This window comes from Octopus sinensis, linkage group LG5 (genome assembly GCF_006345805.1).
Source record: "Octopus sinensis linkage group LG5, ASM634580v1, whole genome shotgun sequence".
Classification (NCBI taxonomy): Eukaryota; Metazoa; Mollusca; class Cephalopoda; order Octopoda; family Octopodidae; genus Octopus; species Octopus sinensis.
Genome location: NC_043001.1, coordinates 126,810,418 through 126,832,917, shown reverse-complemented (window position 1 = coordinate 126,832,917; position 22,500 = coordinate 126,810,418). Strand labels below are relative to the sequence as shown.

General features: G+C 34.8%; 1 protein-coding gene across 6 annotated transcripts in view; it reads left to right on the top strand.

Annotated features, from left to right (window-relative positions):
• Positions 1-22,500, top strand: part of LOC115211866 — a 99,291-nt gene that overhangs the window by 57,939 nt on the left and 18,852 nt on the right. For 2 of the 6 annotated variants that reach the window (XR_004999192.1, XR_004999193.1), the window contains exons 2-3: positions 9,498-9,586; positions 19,792-19,911. Coding sequence is in view for 2 of the 6 variants with exons in the window: in XM_036503069.1 (XP_036358962.1) it covers positions 9,498-9,586; positions 18,741-18,854 (203 nt within the window). In the remaining 4 variants the exon portion in view is untranslated. Of the gene's footprint in view, positions 1-9,497; positions 9,587-18,740; positions 18,855-19,791; positions 19,912-22,500 lie in introns of all 6 variants that reach the window. The other 4 variants (XM_036503069.1, XM_029780601.2, XR_003881694.2 and 1 more) reach the window with 2 other exon arrangements.

The window sequence follows — 22,500 nt, the reverse complement described above, 5'->3', positions numbered from 1 at the left end:
TATTCCATCCGTTTCGGCTGAGAATTGACCGAAATTGCCTCACTTTATAATTATTTTTCTACATGAAGTTAGTAATATCGTAGCAGATGTGTACACTGCTTTTAACATAGATTTGTTAGTGCACTCATTGTTGGAAGTAATAAAAGTCGAATAATTTACAGTATGCTTGAAACGAGTCTAGTTAATGAACTAATTTCGATTCTAATGGCAATATTCTTGTGTAAATGCATGAACAATTGAATAATATTTCCTCTTACATATAGACGCAGACGTGGCTGTGTGGTAAGAAGCTTGCTTCCCAACTAAATGGTTCTGGGTTCAGTTCCACTGTGCAGTACCTTGAGCAAGTGCCTTCTACTCTAACCTCAGGCCGACTAAAGCCTTGTTAGTGGATTTGGTAGATAGAAACTGAACGAAACCAACAAACCCGTCATATACATACATATGTATACACACACACACACACACATATATATATATATATATATATATTATATATATGTGTGTGTATGTGTGTGTGTGTGTGTGCATGCGCGCGTTTTTCTTTGTGTTTGTGTTTGTCCCCTACCACCGCTTGACAACCAGTGTAGTTTTATTTAGTCTTCGTAACTTAGCGGTTCGACAAAAGAAACTGGTGGGTTAAGTACTAGGCTTAAAAAAAAAATTAAGTCGATTTGTTCGACTAAAACCCTTCACTGCGCTGCTCTAGCATGGTCGCTGTCAGACGACTGAAACAAATGAACGATAAAAAATAAAAGATACTCAACAGATGTTAGTTTTTGTTTCAGTATACAAATTTAAAATTGTCTCTATTTATGCAAAGAAAAAGTTACAACCGTAACCCTACGCTTGTGCATTTTAATCAAATAGCTTTAGAATAGCTAAACTTCAAAACGCCCACACTACTGCGATAACTTTTTGAAACGATGCTGTACTAAAACATTGGACGACATTTTGCAAACTTAATGATAATGCTAGAATTATACGGTTAAACTTGTCACCTATCACAGCGGATAACCACTTTCGAATATCACAGATGAAACAGATCCATATCTATATCTAGCCTGATAGCATTCTCTTGAGTTTAAATCAATAGCTGTCAAGAACTTTCTTTCCTCCAGTTAACCTAAAGGCAATGTTAAATCAAGACTTAAATGTGCATTCATTATTTTTGTGAGCATCTCTCGTTTTCATACAATTCATCTCATACATGTTATTTGTATCTTCTGTGTATTTCATCCAATACTTTCACTTTCTATCTTCCATGGATCATCGACCTTGTTACATAATACATTGACCTTGCTTGACCAAACTCCTCCCGATATTGTATTGCATCAGTTTGTTCTACCATTGAGTTCGGCTTGAGTCTTTTGCTGTATTAGTGTTTGTATTGTATGTTGCGTGAGTAATGCAAGTTGTGTTCTTCTTGTGGGTGTCCGACTTGTAGAGTTCGTTTATTTTACTGGACATTTTCTGCACAGAGAGTGTTTCCTGTTTGTAGATTGTTTTATTTTGCTTGTACTGTTGAATTAATATTACAACCCAATTAATTATTCTCTGTTAATAAATACTCCAGGCTAGTGGCTGTGTGGTAAGTAGCTTGCTAACCAACCACATGGTACCGGGTTCAGTCCCACTGCGTGGCATCTTGGGCAAGTGTCTTCTGCTATAGCCCCGGGCCGACCAAGCCTTGTGAGTGGATTTGGTAGACGGAAACTGAAAGAAGCCTGTCGTATATAGATGTATATATATATACATACATATATATATATATATATATATATATAATATATATATATGTGATGTGGGTGTGTGTGTTGTTGTGGCTTGTGTATCTGTGTTTGTCCCCCTAGCATTGCTTGACAACCGATGCTGGTGTGTTTACGTCCCCATCACTCAGTGGTTCGGCAAAAGGGACCGATAGAATAAGTACTGGGCTTACAAAGAATAAGTCCCGGAGTCGATTTGCTCGACTAAAGGTGGTGCTCCAGCATGGCCGCAGTCAAATGACTGAAACAAGTAAAAGAGTAAAAGAGAGAGTATAAGTAGTCGAGAGGAACTACTTATCTGTTGTATATCGATTGCATGACATTAAACGAGGTACAAATCAGAAGCTGTTGTCTGGATAGACTACGAGAAACCCTACAGTAATGTTTCACACTGTGGGCCCTTGGAGTACCTGTCGATACTCGGGATAAATGAGAAGATTAACTGTTTCTTTTTAGAAAATCAATGATATCATGGCAAGTAGAATCAACATACGGCAATGATCCCTTTAAAAAAAATGTGAAAATTCGCAGGGGAATATTCCAAGGAGATTTGCTCTCTCTCCATTACTTTTTATCATTACGTTAATCACTGTGACAATCGCACTGCCTAATGAGCTTGCTAAAACCAGAGTGAAAATGTATAACCTATCTATCTATCTATCTATCTATCTATCTATCTATCTATCTATCTATCTATCTATCTATCTATCTATCTATCTATCTATCTATCTATCTATCTATATATATATATATCTATCTATCTATCTATCTATTTGTCTGTCTGTCTGTCTGTCTGTTTATCTATCTATCTATCTATCTATCTATCTATCTATCTATCTATCTATCTATCTATCTATCTATCTATCTATCTATCTATCTGCCTACCTACCTACCTAAAAATGCAGAAAAATATATAAGCAGTCGGTAAAGTTCAACATAATTCTCACAAAATGTTGTCTTTACGTATATCCAGTTAATGGTAGTTGATTTTTCTTTTTCTCTCTCTCTCTCTCTCTCTCTCTCTCTCTCTCTCTCTCTCTCTTCTCTCTATTTATATATCTATCTCTCTGACTGGCAACAGTAGTTGAAGTTATCACATTCAAAAATCACTTTCGTTTATATTCTCGTCGAGCATATGAGAAAACTGTCATTTATATATTTTGTTACCAAAGTAATAATCTACAATCTGATTTAGTATTAATAGACTCTATAGAATAATTATCTTTCTCTATTCGCTGAGTTGTGCATATTGATGCATTTTTACTGCTCATTTTCCTTTTCATTTTAATTATTTACATAATACAAAGTCTTTTTCTTTTGTAAATCGCGTTTTGTTCATTATTAGTTTTCGAGGCATTTCCGATCGTTGTTGTTTTAAACACCATCTAACTACATATATATACCAACAATCTATGAAAACTATAGATGTGTGAAAAAAAACAGGTTTCCCTATACATAGGAAGTAATGAGGCAAAAGTTTCTAAATTGTCGGAGTCCTTTATGTGTAAGTTTCCAAAGGGAAATAGTCCTTTATGTGTAAGTTTCCAAAGGGAAATAGTCCTTTATGTGTAAGTTTCCAAAGGGAAATTTTTCTATGATAAGGAAGGTAAAAGTAATTGAAAATAAAATGTGCCGAGGACATACGAACCATATCCGATGTCAGCGAAAGCAAGTAATACGGGAAACAGTGACTAGTAATTTAGGTACAAGGTCGGCAATTTTGAGTGTAGGGAATTAATTTAAACTGTCAGTCCCAGTAGTTGGCCGGTACTTGATTTTGTCGACCCGAAGGGATAAAAGGCAAAGTTGAACGAAACTGGAACAAATACTGCGATTCTGCCACACGTAAAACGATAAAAATAGGGAACTCCAAGGAAATAATAGCAGTCAGATTAGTAAAATATTTAGAAGCAGGCAAAAGTGAAGTGAGTAACGTAATATAGGAACAATGATAAAAGAATATATACTTCTCTGTATATAAGAATACAAACTAGAATTTGATAAAGCTGGCGGTAAAGGTTTGGATAAAAATGAATCTTCAGTAAAAATTAAAAAAAAAGAAGGCAAACTTAAAATGGAATTCAAAAATATACGACAGAAAATTAAATGGGGAGAAAATGTAGTCCATAGCAAAAAACTTCTGCTCTCTTTGGCGATGTAAGTGTATAGCATACGTGATTCTGGAATCTCTTTGGTTGTCAGACATTCTGGATTCTCTTCGCTTATTATCCGTTTGTTAAACATCTGCATGCATTAAAAAATAAAACGTTTGTTTACTAATTTTTATGAAAAAGAACCCGTGCCCTTTGCCATGTTTGTTTATCGATTCGACTGTAGACTAGATTCGGCAGAAGTACAACGAGGTCGAAACACTGCAATGTCTTAAAGTTCCTTTATACCGATTGGTGAATCCCGTGTGTTATGAATGAATACATACAAGCTAAAGGAAAGAGGCCTTCTCCGGTGACGAAAAACAAAAGTGAGCAGATAGACATTCTCGTTCAAATCTGCCAGAGAGTATTAAGAATAAATATTTTTTAATTTAAAGAAATTTGTTATCAAATATTGCGATTGTATCAAGAAAATTTCCTAAAAACACTCTTTCAAATTAGCGTATATATAGATGCCTGGGTGTGAATGTGTGTGTGTTCGTGTGTGTGTGTGTGTGTGTGTGTGTGTGTGTGTGTGTGTGTGTGTGTGTGTGTGTGTATGTGTGTGTGCGTGTGTGCGTGCGATTCCGAATATAAGCGTTTACAATAGCAACCAAAACTTGGCCTTTTCAATATTTACTAAAACATTAGGTCTGCAAATTACGTCTTAAAACATATTTACACTAAAAAAAGAATTTCATAAAATATTCGTATAAGAAAATATATTTTTTCACCAATTAGTACTCATCCTTGATCTAATCCTTCTAAATCTATCCGTAATCACCTCATATTGATTAATTCCTTTGAATCATTCTGTTAGAAAATAGTTGATTGTAACCTTCAACAAGGACATACATCTTTATCACGTATACAGGCCTTACGTTTAATCACTTTTAACTAAAAATGCTAATCATAAGACAGATTAGACAGGCATAGCTGTGTGATGTGAGAAATTTGTTTCCCAACCACATGGTTTCGGTTCAGTACCCCTGTGTAGCATCTTGGACAAGTGTCTTCCACGCTAGTCTCGGTGAGTGGATTGGTAGATGGAAATTTAAAGAGGCTCTTCTTATATATATATATAATGTGAGTGTGTGTGTGTGTGTAAAATATCGAAGTGAGTTATACACAATATGAAACCAAAGAGGAAATATTCAGTTGTCACTAATTATGACTGACGCTGCAGAGTAACACCTACATTGCTTAAAATAAGAGTGAAAAATATCGTAGAGTAATTATAAAGATAATCTATCTTACTTCCATTGTACTTTTTCTAAACCATTTTTTTAAGTTTTGAAAATTATCCTTGTAATTACTAGACGATATTTATTATTATATTTACCTGATATATATGGATTTTTTACCTGTTCAATTTTCATTATTCATTTATTACGAACCCTCTCCTTTTATTTTAACACATTTGTCCACTTTAATCTTTATCTGTTATAATCTCTCTCTTACTATTATCACTTTGCTTTCATATAGTACGCTATAGTAGAGGCGCAATCACCCAGTGGTTAGGGCAGCGGACTCGCGGTCGTGGGATCGTGGTTTCGAACCCCAGACCGGATGTTGTGAGTGTTTATTGAGTGAAAACACCTAAAGTTCCACGAGGCTCCGGCAGAGGGTGGTGGCGTACCCTGCTGTACTCTTTCACCACGACTTTCTCTCGCTCTTTGTTCCTGTTCCTGTTGTACATGTATTTCAAACGGCCAGCCTTGTCACACTCTGTGTAATGCTGAAATTCCCCGAGAACTACGTTAAGGGTACACGGGTCTGTGGAGTGCTCAGCCACTTGCACGGTAATTTCACGTGCCGGCTGTTCTGTTGATCGAATTAACAGGAACCCTCGTCGTCGTAACCGACGGAGTGCCACGACAGTACGCTATTGACCGTATACTTCCTTACCTATCTATTAACACGATGAATACCATCCTTATTCCTACACTCTATAGTAGAATTCTGGGCTTTATGTCTCCATCAGACATACACTTAGTAATAAAGCTGGCATGTAATGATTTTAAATAGATAAATATAAAAATAAATGTGAACTTTATCTTTTGCTTTTAACCTATGTCTCTATTTGAATTGTATCATCATATAAACAGAACTATCTCTTCCTTAATTGTAGAAAGGAGACGCTTGGATATCCGTTTTACCCATCCCGCCTACCATGTGGACTAATCACCTTAGAGGCTATAAATCTTAAATACACCCTACCCACATAATACGCCATGCTGTCCTTTGCTATAAAACCACTTTTTAATTTGTTTTCATTTGGTAAACTCATTCTGCGACCAGCGGAGTTCGCGGAATCACAAAATATGCACATGCCATGGATATTGAATGTTTTAAATGTTCCTAATCCTATGGTTCGAGCATTCATCTGAAGAAGACTTTTTTTAATGATGATATGATATACCCATTAATCATTTTAAAAATTAGTTGGAAACAGCTGTAATGAATTGGCACCTATCCATCATTTATTTGCTCTCTCTCTCTCTCTCCATATATATATATATATATATACATTGACTGCAGCCATGCTGGAGCACCGCCTTAAAAGGTGTTAGTCGAAGAAATCAACCTCAGAACTTATTCTTTGTAAGCCTAGTACTTATTCTATCGGCCTCTTTTGCCGAACCGCTACGTTTCGGGGACATAAACATACCAGCATCGGTTGTCAAGCGATGCCTTGGTTTTGATATTTCCTCTAATTTAAATCTACTCACGAAGCTTTGGTCGGCCCGAGGTTATGGCAAAAGACACTTGACCAAAATGTCATGCAGTGGGACTGAACACGGACCATGTGGTTGGGAAGCAAGCTCCTTACCACACAGCCACGCGTACACCTATATATATATATATATATATATATATATATATATATATATATATATATATATATATATATATATATATATATATATATATATATATATATATTATATATATATATATATATATATATATATACACACATACATATATATGCTGGCCAATTTTATCCTACATTAGATGTTATATATATATATATATGTTGTTGTTGTTTTTGTCTCATTTGGTCTAAAGTCGTATGACAACCACCGTTATATATATTTTGTTTATTCATTACTGTTTTCAATTTCGTTTTCGTCTCTTGTATTCACATCCGTCTTGTGCGTTCACATTCCTGTCTTCTACCAAGAAATCTAATGCTTACAGCTTAGTTTTTTTTCTTGGGGCTGGCCGAGTTGGAGCAAATATCAGAATTGAACAGCCGAAATTTGCTATGATGATTCGGTGTCTGACTGAAGATTGAAGGCTTCGAATGATTTGTCTGTGTTCCGTGTTCGTCCCTTACTGTATTTCACGTTCATTATATATAAAAACATTCATTCTTATATATATATATATATATATATATATATATAACATCTAATGTAGGATAAAATTTTTCGAAAAATATTCTATCAATGGCCAGCATATATATGCATGTATGTGTGTGTATATATAAATATTATTCATATAAACACACATGCTGATAACTGGATTGATCAATTAATCTGCTTTCCTATCAATCTAACCTGCACAATTTCAGTTCATTCTAAATATAAACACACATGCAATAGACTTAGAAGTTTGCCGTTCCAAAAAGGTTATACTCATTATTGAATAATTATGCAACATAAATACCTTTCTCTTATTAATATAAGTTGTACACTCGAACACCTAGAGACGAAATGAAAGAAAAAATAATTGATTATACATTAATAAATGGAATCTTCAAACATTATTTATTATAGATATACGTTATGTATATTTGATTTCACCCGTGTTAGTCTACTAGCATACATGTCTCCAGTATATGTTTTATGTATAAAAGTTTCAGCAATTTCAAAACATATATGTAATGCTTAAATTTATGACGTTATCTATCTATCTATCTATCTATCTATCTATCTATCTATCTATCTATCTATCTATCTATCTATCTATCTATCTATCTATCTATCTATCTATCTATCTATCTATTTATCTATCTATCTATCTATCTATCTATCTGTTTGTCCCTCTGAATATATAGATGTGTGTAAGTATATATATATATATGTGTGTGTGTGTGTGTGTGTGTGTCTGTGTGTATGTATGTATGTATATATATATATATATAATGTCCAATGTTACATTTACGTATATATCATATATACATGCATATATCTATATGTATTTCTCTCTCTCTCTCTCTCTCTCTCTGTCCCTCTCTCTATATATATGTTATATATTATATATATGTGTGTGTTTGTGTGTCTACCCACAGAAGGTTATAAAAAATTCAACATGGAGACAAGATAAAAATTGACGCAAAGTTAGTATAGCTTGCTGCTCAGGAAATGGGAAAATGTACTATTTAAGTTTCGAGTATTCACTCTCATTCCGTAAATAGGATAGATATAAAAAGAATGGAACGGGTACGCTTTACTATAATCACACATACACACATACACGTGCACCCCTGGAAGGAGAAAGCTTATTCAAAGGCTACAGATCTAATCCATCACTGGAACTGTAAAAATCTGTAAAACTTTCCAGAAGTTTATCATTTAAATATATATAAGCATGTCTAGATATGGAACTATATGCATGAGAATACATACATAATACAGATCTGCACATACATACATACATACATACATGCATACATACATACACTCACATACACACCGTACACGCACACATACAAATATTTACGGAAACTTCACGTGTGACTTCAAGCGTACGTTGATACGTGGTTATAATCATTCGAACGAATGTTACACTTATTTGTTCTGCCTAAGATGACCCTGTCTCCTGCCAGTTTCATATGACAATATCTAGAATGTGTAAGATCAAAGATAAATCCGTCAGTATTTTAGTGCTTTTGCATCGTTCAACAATATTCTTCCATTGCTCCGACTCATGTATAATTTGAGCCAACAAACGGAACGTCTACGTGCTCGACAGTTTTACTAGATGTAGCAACTCTATATCGCTGCTGGAATGATCGTAGGCCAGTTCAATCACGGATCTTCTGGGACTAAACAACAATAACGACTTCTACATTGTTGACCTCAGTAGACTTTAGTACTTTTGCCGAATCAAAGAGCCCATGTTCTGTTGATATCCAAACAAAAATGTTAATCCAGGCAACAGGAAAAGGCAATAAGTAACTCGTTTGGGGAATTGTTCTTGAGAATAGGCAAGTGATTTCAGATTATGTTTCCATTTGACAGAGGCATTTCTCTGAGGCCAAATCTAATGTAAAGAGAATTAAGTAATTTCTACTTGCTATATGTCAACACTGATTATTGTGATAAGGTATCCGCTGGTTTCATTTTGATGGCTGAAATATATCGAATATTTACCGGAATTTCTTCCAGGGTTAAATACAGGTAACGTGAATAGAATCCTTGGAAAGAAGAACGGTGAATATTAAGAAATTACTTTTTGCACGGTTTAATGTTTTTCATGTTTGTTAATAATCGCATAATTGACGCTTTGCGTGCTGGAATTTCATATCCATTTCACATCATTTATGTCTTCTCTCATTTGATTTTAGATGACACGACACATTTTAATACTTAGCATTGTTGGCATGGTGCTAGTTTCTCTTGTAAATGCACGATATATCCCAGAGGAAGAATTGAGGTAAGCAATTTTTACATTGCATTATTTTTAATAACGTCATAACTAAGAAATTGCTTTCATAAAAATTATTGCAAGTTGTTGTTATACAGAAACGTGTAGATCATTTTAAAATTCCGACACATGATACATTTAACTTTGTTTTAATTAATGCGATAGCTTGTTGAAATTAATCACATCTCTTACACACAATATTTAGAGAAAACTCGGATTCGGGGAATCAAGTGGTGCTTAGCAGTTAATAATTATTAAACGCTAAGCGCCACTTGTTTCCAAGATTCGTAAAATATAATATAGACAAAACTAATATAAAATAACAATACTAATAATAATAATAATAATAATAATAATAATAATAATAATAATGTACTTAGAGACTTCAAGAGGAGGAAAAGTAACTTAGCCATGTCATGGACCGACTATCGTAAGGCGTACGATATGATCTCTTGGATAATGGAATTTTGAGCGATTGCTTGGAAAAAGTATGGCGAATTGGAGGACGGCCTTAAGAGCATACGGAAGAAGTTTAGGGACAGTAGAAATCAGGAGGGGCATCTTCCAGGGGGTGCTGCCCATTCTCACTGATCTTTGTACTGTGCTTGATACCACTAACACTGATGCTGAGGAAAGCAAAAGCTGGGTATGTATTCAAAAGCCGCCAACAAAAAGGCAACCATTTGTTATTCATAGATGATCTCAAACTTTATGGTAAAGATGAAAACCAAGTCAATTCCCTCGTCGATACGATGTATATTTTCAGTGCTGATATCAAAATGGAGTTCGGACTGAGAAAGTGTGGTGTGTTAGTCTTGAAGAGTGGCAAAATCAAATGTATGGACGGGCTATCGATACCGTCGGGGGAGGTTATGGAGCAGATAGAAGAGACGGGCTATAAGTACTTGGGAATTTTGGAAATGGATGAATTGATGGAGAAAGAAACGACAGAAAAATTTCAAGTGGAGTACTTGCGCAGACTGAGACTGATCCTTAAGTTGAAATTTAATGGACAGAATAAGATTGAAGCTGTCAACACCTGGGCAGTTTCACTCCTTAGATATGGAGCATGGGTGATCGCATGAACAGTAGACGAACTAAGCAGCTTAGACAGAAAGACAAGGAAGTTGCTAACTAGATATGGGACACTCTACCCAAAAAGTGACACAGGCAGACTGTATGTACCAAGAAAAAGAGGGGGAAGAGGACTTATTGGATGCGAACACAGCATTACAACAGAAGAAAACAACATAGAATGGTATGTAAAAAAATGCCACAGAAACGCTATTATGAGAAGTAAGAAGGTCAGCCTTGTGTAGGATGAAAGATTGCAAAGATAAAGCATTGTACAATCAATTGAAAACGATTGAAACTGAAAATAGATTGGTAAAGAAAAGAATGCATGGACAATTTTATAGGGATGTTAAAGATAAGACAGACAGAGAAAAATGATGGCTGTGGATGACATATAATGATTTAAAACGGAGGCTCTAATCTGTGCTGTCCAAGAGCAAGCACAAAGAATAAACTACATAAAATACAGAGTAAACAACACATCAGAAAGTGATAAATGCAGAATTTGTAGACAAAACGGTGAAACCGTATGGCATATTACCAGCCAATGTATGCCACTAACCCTGAAGGAATATAAGAGACGCCACGACAATATAGCAAGGCTTGTCCATTGCAAACTTTGCAACAAGTATGGACTTCACAGAGAAATAATTGGTACGACCACAACACCGAAGGCATAATCGAAAATGATAATGCAAAGATCCCGTGGGATTTTATGATTCAGTGTGACCATAAGACAGAGAATAGGAAGTCAGACATAGTCTTAATAGAGAAAGAAACCAAACTATGCTGGATCATAGATATAGCATACCCAGCTGACAAGAAGGTATGCGATAATTTAAATACAGTAATCCCTCACCATATCGCGATTCACCTATCGCGGTTTATTATTCAAGCTTACGTCGATTCCTCTGTGGTGTTGTTTTGCATTCGTAATAAAAAATATATATACATACTAGAGCACAAACCTAGGCCAAGGCAACACCAGCGTCCTCTCAACGATTAGCCAAAGAAAGAAAAGTCGATAGATATGATAGGTTAGCTTGGGAGGTAAAGAAATTGTGATTAATGAAAAAGGTGGTAGTGGTACCAATAATTGTCGGAGCCCTGGGAACAGTGTGTAAAAAAAATCAAATACATGGAACAGATAGGGCTACAATAAGGTTAGAACACTTGCAGAAAACAGCACTGCTTGGAACCGCTCGAAAACTCCGGAAGGTGCTCGAAAAATAAGGGGAATTACCTTAGTACACTGGTAGCGAACAGCTGACACGGTAGTACATTTCCAGCGTTAGAATCTGTACAAAGGTAATAATAATAATAATAATAATAATAATAATAATAATAATAATAATAATAATAATAACAACAATAATAATAATAATAATAAACTCGAGGTGAAATAATGAAGGCAATTCAACCTGGCAATACTTGAGGCAGATAGAATCAAACACCACATCATAAAGGAAAAGACAAAAGGAGAGTACTTGCGGCAAATGAGAAAAATATTGACTTCAAAGCTGAATGCTAGAAGCATTTCGGCAATAAACTCACGAACAGTCATAGTAGTTCGCTATGGTGCTGGAATCCCGAAGTGGACAGAGGAGCTAAAGGAGATGGATTGAAAGTCAAGAAAGCTCCTAACGATGCATGGAGCCCATCATCCACGTGCAGACACTGATTGCCTATACATGAAAAGAGCAAATGGAGGAAGGGGACCGGTGAGTATGGAAGACTGCGTGCGTATCGAACTCGAGAGCTTAATGAGATGCCTAGCCCAAAGTGAGGAAACCTTTTTAGTGATAGATTGGAACGAGGGATTATTGAGAGCAGAGTAAAAATGGAAAACAAAGGATGAAGGGGAAAAAGGATATGAAGAAGAATTACGCAGGGGACTACACAATCAATTATATGTAGCTACTAGAGAAGTTGCTGGAAAAAATAGGTAGGATTCGCTGATGAAAGGAACCCTAAAAAAAGAGACCGAGAGTACTATAGCGGTAGCTCAAAACCACGATCTGGTCACGAACTGGAGGGTCAAACCGCTGTGCTGCATCTGCAATAGAGTGGATGAAACCATTGACCATATCACGATCGAATGCCCTAGACTTTCCAAAACCACTACAAGGGGTGACGACACAATCAGGTAGCGAAAGTGTGAAAAGTGGGGGCTAGAGAGAGGCAAGACTTGATATGGACACAAACTGTACAGAGTAGTGGAACTGGAGACTAGCAAAATCCCTTGGTATTTCCCAATCCAAACAGATCAGGGGCTAGAGCAGAACAGACCGGACCTAGTGGTGGTGGACGACATGTACCACATATTCTATATAGTTGAAGTTGCATGCCCCTTTGTTCCCCGAATAGTCCAGAAGGAAAGCGAAAAGTTAGATAAATACAACCCTCTTAACCCGGCTGTGGAAACGGAAGAAGGTGCAGATAATGCAAATTATTGTTGGATCCTTGGGAACAGTATCAGAAGGCATCAAGAGGAATATAAAGGAAATTGGAATAGAGTGCCCAGTGGAACTGTTACAAAAGGTTTGCCTGCTTGGCACGGCCAGAATAATCAGGAAAGTATTAGATACCTGGAAAGAACGAATAGCATGGTCCCGTACGCTGTAGGTAGCAAGCCCGCTATGCATGCAAGACTTCAGGGGGCGCTTCAACAAACCTGTGATAAAAACAAAATAATAATTCGTAAATAAGATATTTGTAAGCAAAGAAATTTAAATACAGTAATCCCTCACCATATAGCGATTCACCTATCGCGGTTTATTATTCAATCTTACGTTGATTCCTCAGTGGTGTTGTTTGCATTCGTAATAAAAATATATATACATACTAGAGCACAAACCTCCGCCAAGGCAACACCAGCGTCCTCTCAACGATTAGCCAAAGATGATTTTTAAAATGCGAATATGTGAAATAAACTCGACTGCTCTCACAAACGAGAATACTAAAAATGAACACGACCGCTCTCATAAATTAAGTAAAAGACCAGAAAAAAATCCAGAATCCTTGTCCGGTACCGGATCGATCCCAAAATCTAATCAGTTCGTGCCAGTCACAATGCCAATCATCCCTAAAATTTTCATCCGAATCCACCCAGCGATTCTTGAGATATCTTGTCCACAGACAAACAAAGCAAACAAACAAACAAACATGACTGAAAACAATAACTCCGCCTTAGCGAAGGCGGAGGTAAAAATATACGGTAGTGTACTGTTTCTACTTCAAGTATTTTCACCTATCGCGGGGGTTTTAGAACGTAACACCTGCGATAGTCGAGGGATTTCTCTAAATACTAATACAATTTTTAATGTAAAATAATAAATTATAAAATCTATAATATAAGATGAAACTTGCAGTGAATTCCAAGAATCGTTTGAACTTTGAACAAAATACTTTACATTTTGATTTCAAACCCTACTGAGTTCATCATTGCTTTTCATCCAACCTGATTGATAAAGTACCAGTCAAATATATGTGTTTATTTATTCAGCTAATCCTTATGCTCAATATAGCCTTTATATCTAGACAGGGAAAGCTCCGACATTACTTTTTTTCTTTACCTGCCTTACAAAGCCAAATTAAAGTGAACATAAGATTAGTTGAGGAATTAAGAAACGCATCGTTAAAACATATGAGAGAAAGCAAACAATGACCCAGTATTCGGTAACCAGTGTGAATTAGCTAACACGAAGTCAGGAACAAAGTAACTAAAATCTTTCTTATAGTAAGTTGGAACATTCTTGATATTAAATTTTTCAGTCATTTAACTGCGGCCATATTGGGGCACCACCTTGAAGGGTTTAGCCGCACCACTCGACCGAAGTGCTTATCTTTTTAAAAGTCTGCTACTTATTCTATCGGTCTCTTAGGCTGAACCATTAATTAACAGGGGCGTAAACAAACCAACACTGGCTGTAAAGCGATGGTAGAGTATAAATACAAAGACACATACATAGACACACACATATATGTATATGTATATATATATACGTATGTTGTATATGTATGTATGTATGTATGTATATATTTATCTGTCTGTCTGTCTGTCTATCTATATCCCTCTCTCTCTATATATATAATACAAACTCATACAGCGCGGCTGTGTGGTAAGTAGCTTGTCTACCAACCACATGGTTCCGGGTTCAGGCAGTTAGATTAAGTACTAGGCTTACAAAGAATAAGTCCTGGGGTCGATTTGTTCGATTAAAGGCGGTGCTTCAGCATGGCCGCTTTCAAATGACTGAAAAAAATAAAAAAATATGTATATATTAAATTCAACTTACGTTGAATGTCAACAAAGTTTGCTTTAGAAGCGTTGAGATGTTTGAAAGATACAGATAAGGAAATAATTTTATTCTCAGACGCAGGATAATCCTATTAATATAGAATGAACAGGATAAACTATCGACATTATACAGACAAATCTGTCGGTGTCCAGCCATGAGACTCGAATTCACATCCCTGTCAAGTGTCAAGTGCTTTACCGTTAAGCTAAACATCCCGAACGAGAATTAGGATATATAAATCTTGCTTTATAAGACGCTATATAAGAAAGGAAAAAATGTAAGGTAAATAAACAAACGACATAGCGTATACTGAATATAAAAACGAACGGGAGACAAACAGAAGATCCGTAATTCTTCATCAGTTATTGACCAATATTCAGTGTCGCACCTTCACCGATAAGACTGAGTGTTTCCCACTTGGCGCTACTCGCAAAAATAGGGTTTTCTTCTCGAGAATTAGAGACGAGAGCAAAGAAAACAAAGCAAAACAAGCAAAACGACACAGTGCATAAAGACATTCGGTATTCCTCATACAAGATGAGAAACGGCCAATTTTTATTCCAAGCGAACAAGGACAAGTGGAAAGACCGCGCTACGAAGCTTGTGAACAAACTCAAGCATCCGCTCCAACTGAACATATTTTGATTCTTTTCGGACGAGAAAAATCTCTGCCAGATACTTTCCATGTATCTTGGAATTCAATGGAGAAGTATATTATGTCACAGATTTTTAGTTACGGCTAGATGTTCAGAAAGCAACATTACGATCTTGTAATACAGGTGAATGACAATAAACTAAGCATGTATGTATGAATGTATATATATATATATATGTTTGTGTGTGTGTGCGTGTACGTATGTATGTATGCATGCGATGCTCCAGCAGGACCGCAACCTCATGGCTAAAACAAGTAAAAGAGTACATATACTATATGTGTGTTTGGAAAGAAGATTTTACTTTCTTTGTCACTTGCGTATTGATTTTTTTCAATGCTACTTAATTAGCTGACAAACATAATTAAGTAACAATAAAAGACTACAAAAGCAACAGGAAACTCAAATTTACTTACTAAGATACGATGCAGCTATGAATGACTAAAAGCATAAAGGCCACTGCATGAAATCTGTAGCTTATCCTAGTTCATACAATCCAGACAAAATCACAGTGATGCAATTTTTTGAGATCTTTATGATTTTAATTAGCCAAACATAGTTAGAGTGATAAGTGGGGTATTTAAATATATTAAATAAAAAATGTAACCTGAAGAGGAATTTACGTTCTCCATGTTTAGACTCTTGAAGAATGTTTCGATGCTTAGGAATAGAAATAGCTGTTTATTGATTAATGCCAGAAATTGCGTACATCTAATAACTCACTTGATTTATCACATAGGAAGATGACATATAAGTCAGCTATAGTATATGTTACAATTGGCTGAGAATGCCGACACTTTACGGTTTCAATGCATTATCTATGCGCTGGCATTAAAACACATACTGCTTTTATTGTATGATGCATAACGGAAATTGCAAGAAAGCTTAAAGGAGAATAATTCTCAAAAACGAAGAAAGTACTGATAATTGTATATATGTAGAATTGGAATTACAAAGCGCGCGCACACACACACTTGATTACACTTGTTTTTTGTAATCAGGCAAGTAGGCTCTTGATCATGAATTTGAAGTGTGACAGAGCACTCGGTCAGGTCAAATTCGCTTAACAGTGTTAAAAAGTATGACCCCGAATCATCATTTAAATATTTTGTGCTTGCTTTCAGTAAAGGTTCCAGGCAACTCAAAGTAAATCATAGATTTACGAATATTACGTACGGTAGAGAGAAGCCCACTGTCTTCCCATCGTCTCTCTCTCCCTTCCTCTCTCTTTCTCTTTCTCTTTCTCCTTCTCGTCCCACGAAGTCGAGTAAGTGTAAGTGAAACAGAGGTATTTTCCTTACAGATCGACCTACTACTGCTTGTTTAACTGAATTTTTGAAGGTATTCTGCTGTTAGGGACACTGGGAAGCTCGTTATTTATACGGGCCCTGAACCAAATCATTAGCCCTTTAAAATCATTAGCCCTGTAATAATTCACTTATTTACATTATACATATAATTGTATCATTTTAGCCTCTCACATTTTGTTACGTCTATGTAAGAGAAATAGCAGTGGTCATGTCTTTTTTGCTAGGCATTACTGAATGCAGACCGAATGCATGCAACAAAGTGAAAAGCCAACCAAGTGATATTCCTCGGTCGTTGGATTAAGTTTCCTCCTTAGAAAATACAGTTCATCCGACGGCTTCTACACAGTTTCTGTCTATGGAATTTCGAAAGGTTTGGATGCATCTGAGGCACAGGAGAAGTGTGATTAGAAAGCAAACTTACTAGACATACATACATATATACAGATATATAAACTTATGTACATATACACATGTGCGTGTATGTATGTATGTGCGAATGTATGTTTACAAGCCGAGAGATAAAATAAATGTTTAAGCCTTATATACAATGTATATCGTTTACCTAAAATACGAGTTTATAATCGAACATAAATTTATATGGGGCTTTGCCTGCGTTGTGAACTTAAGTAGAAGGGAGGCAGTAAATGGTAAATTACCAACAACTGTAACTTAAAGCCATACAGTTTATGATATCAGTGTTGATTTAATCTACTGCAATGTTTGACATGTACTTATTTTATCAGGAACAAAATCAAAGTAGATCCCAATCGGATTTGAACTTAAGAGAACTCAGAGACGAAACTTATAGATTGCAAGATACTTTGAATGCATACACATAGATGTAATGAAAGAATTAGAGCTTATCATTGGAAATTAAATAACGAAAACAATTTCAGGTATCAAGAGAAAAATTTTTTTAAACCATTAGTATGTATGGATCAATACGGATTTTAACGACAGATGAAAAACTAACTAGGTATGTGACAAAACAAAAAATAAACAAAGATTATGTTCAGTCAAATTGCTCTGTTTATAGACTCATGATTTGTATAAATTTGAACATATTTTAAAAGAAGTCTGTATCACGAAGGATAATTATAGAATTAAAACATTTAAAAATACTTTTAAGTGTTCCAGTCATGTGCTTTGCTGAAATTATGTTGGGATCAGTTGTGGAATAAGCCTTGAGTGTATACAACCAAACGATCAACAAACACGGACAAGGAGACAAAAAGACGAGCTTCAAGCTGTCTCGCCCTCGTCAGCGTCTGCTTAAGTGACTAGCACCGAGAACAGGGTTGATGAGTGAAGTAAATGGTATCCATTAGCTAAGGCGGCGAGCTGACAGAAACGTTAGCACGCCGGGCGAAATGCTTAGCGGTATTTCGTCTGCGTTACGTTGTGAGTTCAAATTCCGCCGAGGTCGACTTTGCCTTTCATCCTTTCGGGGTCGATAAATTAAGTACCAGTTACACACTGGGGTCGATGTAATCGACTTAATACCTATGTCTGTCCTTGTTTGTTCCCTCTGTGTTTGGCCCCTTGTGGGTAATAAAAAAATAGGTATCCATTAGCTAAGTAGAAAATGTTACGTGACCCACAGACTGTTAAGCTAATTTGTGCAGTGGTCCAGGCTTAGCAACTATAAACAATTCTCGTTAAGTCAGACACTGTATGAAAAGTAATGGATTCAATTTTGACATAAAAATATATTTCGGTATATGGATTATATTTTTGAAAAGTGTTCATGCTATGTATGATATAAAGAGAATATGTAACAGAACACCTTATGTAATGCATGCATTTCTACAACCCCTGCTTACAGATTTAAACGACAGCTAGCTGATATGCGAGCGGCTGAGTATCGGGCACTGATGGCATTGTCCAGAAACATTACCTGCACCCAGGTAGCGTGTGGGTTAGTTGATATTGAAAAGAGGTATAGTAAGCTCTAGTTCAACCCCCAAACACTATCCTTTTACCTAGTCAAGACCTAAACCAAAGCCCTTTCTGACTTACCCGCCTCAAATCCTTAAGTAAATGGTCAATGCATTACATTGTTAATATTTATTTTCGGGTTTTGTGTTATACCAATAATTAATAACGTAGCAATGATAGATTCAATTTTTACAGTTCAAATTTTTGTACCATTTCATTCATAAATATTGCCCACACACACACAGAAACACACACACGCTTATATATGTATATTATATATAGTACTCTACCTTCATACTGTGTGGACTGAGGTTCACACTTCATAAGCTGCTAATATGGCTTGGTTAAACTTCTGATTTAGGTAGCTAAATAATTTATCACTCTTGTGTCGTAGTTAACACGGCTATACACATTATAGCAGACTCGGAGTTCAATTTCCATAGATCATTTAATGCATATAAATAGTATATGCATATACACAGATATTAATGTATAAGTATATATATATGGCCATTTTACGCACACATACACACATGTATATAGTAATATTTAAGTAAATATTTTGACCATTTGTTAAAGGAATATCGTGTTACCCTACCAACCACCTCCATTTCCAGTAAAACTCCATTGCTTCTTCTATAGTTATCTTTATCCAATGATACCCGTTCCCCACATTTCACATAGTTGGTCACATCATAATTGTTATGTTATTACAAAAAGCAGTATTGATTTTATTTTGTTGTCATTACCTTTTACGTTGATATGTGCAATTTTCCTTCGCATTCCTTCTCGTATTTATAACGTTTGTTTCTTATCGACGTGTCAAATTGTTCTTCGCATTCCTTCTCGTATTTATAACGTTTGTTTCTTATCGACGTGTCAAATTGTTCTGTCATTATTGTTGATGTCCATTTGTGTGTTGTTTTACCTGTTTACAGATCGAAGCGCCAGACAGGCGATATTAAAACAGCTGAATACCAAGCATGGTTAGCACTTGGTGGCATTGTACCACCGGGTTGTGTCGAGGTTGCCTGTGGGGTAGTCGATGTACACGCCAGGTACAGTAAAATACAAAAAAACAGTAAAAGCCAAAATCCTGCTAAGCCATGAAAAATCCATTTTCAGGAAAAGAAAAGACGCAAAGTTTTATGTTCTACCCTCCAGTAACATTGCTGTCCCTTCTCAACTTTTTGATTGATAAATGTTGTTTGCGTGTTTGTACATATGTATATAGGCATGTATTTATGTAATTATATATATATATATATATATATATATATATATATATATATATATATATATATATATATATATTATATATATGTATGTAGGTACGTATGAAGGTATGTATTACAATCCACCCAACTGAAAATGGGGGCCCCTGCTACAAACCAGGGTTCCATTTAAGAGTAATATAGGTCTGCCCGCATAAGCACTGTGGTGGCATCATTCGGGAGCTAAAACAACGAGAAAGCGCACTGTGATCAACGGTGTACAACATTTGATAGTCTTGTCTATCTATAATGTGTTGCTGTAATATATATATATATATATATATATATATATATATATATATATATATACATATACATATGTATACACATATACATATGTATGTATGTATATGTATATGTTGTTGTAATGAGAATTTTATGAACATTCAAGAGAGCATAGAATAACTCTCTTTTTGGAATCTCGAAGTACATATAAAGCTATAGATAATATTCGGTTGAAAAACCCATTTGAAAATGATTCTATGTATTAGTCTGTGTATGACATCATGTGTTTATGTGTTTGTGTCCATAAAAGTTTTTAAATGCTTGCCGGTGTAAAACCTGGCATTGTGATATGTGTTGCGTCCCTCATTGTCATTCCATAACACGTGGAAAAGTGGTGCTCGGTATAAGGATTACTTGACTAAAAGAGTACTGCGACAGAGAAATGAAAATATTTGGTGGTTGTGGACACTTGTGGTCTAGTGTAGCCTCGTGTGACCTAGTGTGTGACACACACACACACACACACACACGTATATATATACAAATATACATGATGCATCTATATATATATGTATATACATAATAATAATAATATTAGGGAGTAAATCCAAACTTACAGGGAAAAATTAGATTTAGGATTAAATCTAATTTTACAGTATAAATATATATATTTATATTAAATTAGAGATAAAACCACTATTAGGCAAATCAAACAGTGAAAAACATAAACCCCCAAAAATAATAATAAAATAAAATAATAAAATATATATATATAAAAATTATAAGTATAAATTAATAATTTAAATATTTTTAAAAATTTTAACTTTAAATTTAAATAATTTAAATTTAGAATTTTGTATTTTGTATATTTTGTATATTATATTAATTAATTTATTTATTTCTATTTATTGGTTTATGTTTTTCACTGTTTGATCTGCCTAATAGTGGTTTTATAGTAATTTAATAGAGATATGTATATATATATATATATATATATATATATATATATATATATATATACATATATACATACATATTTAAATATATAAATATATATATATATATGTATATAAATATGTATATAGTTAACTGTTCTGTTAAAAATCAACAAACAGATACTCCATCCGGTGTGAAATATAAATATAAATATCTTTTAATATACATTGTATTAAAATAAGAACTATTTATAGTTTCTTGCCATGAAGACACGTAGTTAGATAGGTTTTTATAACGTACCTTGTGTCTCCAAACTACCCTTTATGCTCTGAGTCTGTGGCTTGTTATATTTTTCAAATAGAACAAAACCATGAGCTCAGAGCCTGAAACTCCTATTAGCTCTTATTGTAGTACAGTGTACATCAAATGATATGTGTGTATGTGTTTATATATGTGTGTATGTGTGTGTGTGCGTGTATTTGTATGTATGCTTGAGTGTGTATATGCATATATGTACGTAGCTATATGTTGCTATATCTAAAGTTTGTACTGCCTTCTATTGTTCAGCTGCTATTTATATTTATCATTATCGTTTTTGTTGTAATCAATATATCATTTTCTTTACTCTTATTTCAATCACTTATATTTTCAATTTTGCTATTACTTACAATCCGTTTTATCTTTGTTCTTCTTTCTGCTTGTTATTGTTGCTGTTTAAATGTTCTGTTGCTGTTGGGGTCTCTCTATTTTTTTTTCGTTTCCGTTTCAGTTCTTTTCTCGTTTGTTATTCTCAATATTGTCGTGTTCTTTGTGTCTTATTTTCATATATTTTTCTACTTATATCGACATTCTCTTTCCTATGTCACGTTTCTTCAACATAACAGAAAACGTAAAGCGGGGGTCAATGAATAGAGGCGTGGGCAGAGTATCTGTGTGTGTGTGTGTGTGTGTGTGTGGATTTTAAAATATTATCAGCTCGTAATTGCTAATCTATCTACCTATACACACAAACACATACATATACATACATATATATATGTATATATATATGTATATTCATATATATATATATATATATATATATATATATATATATATATATATATGTATATTCATATATATATATATATATATATATATATATATATACAATATAACATATATATATATATATATATATATATATGTATATTCATATATATATATATATAT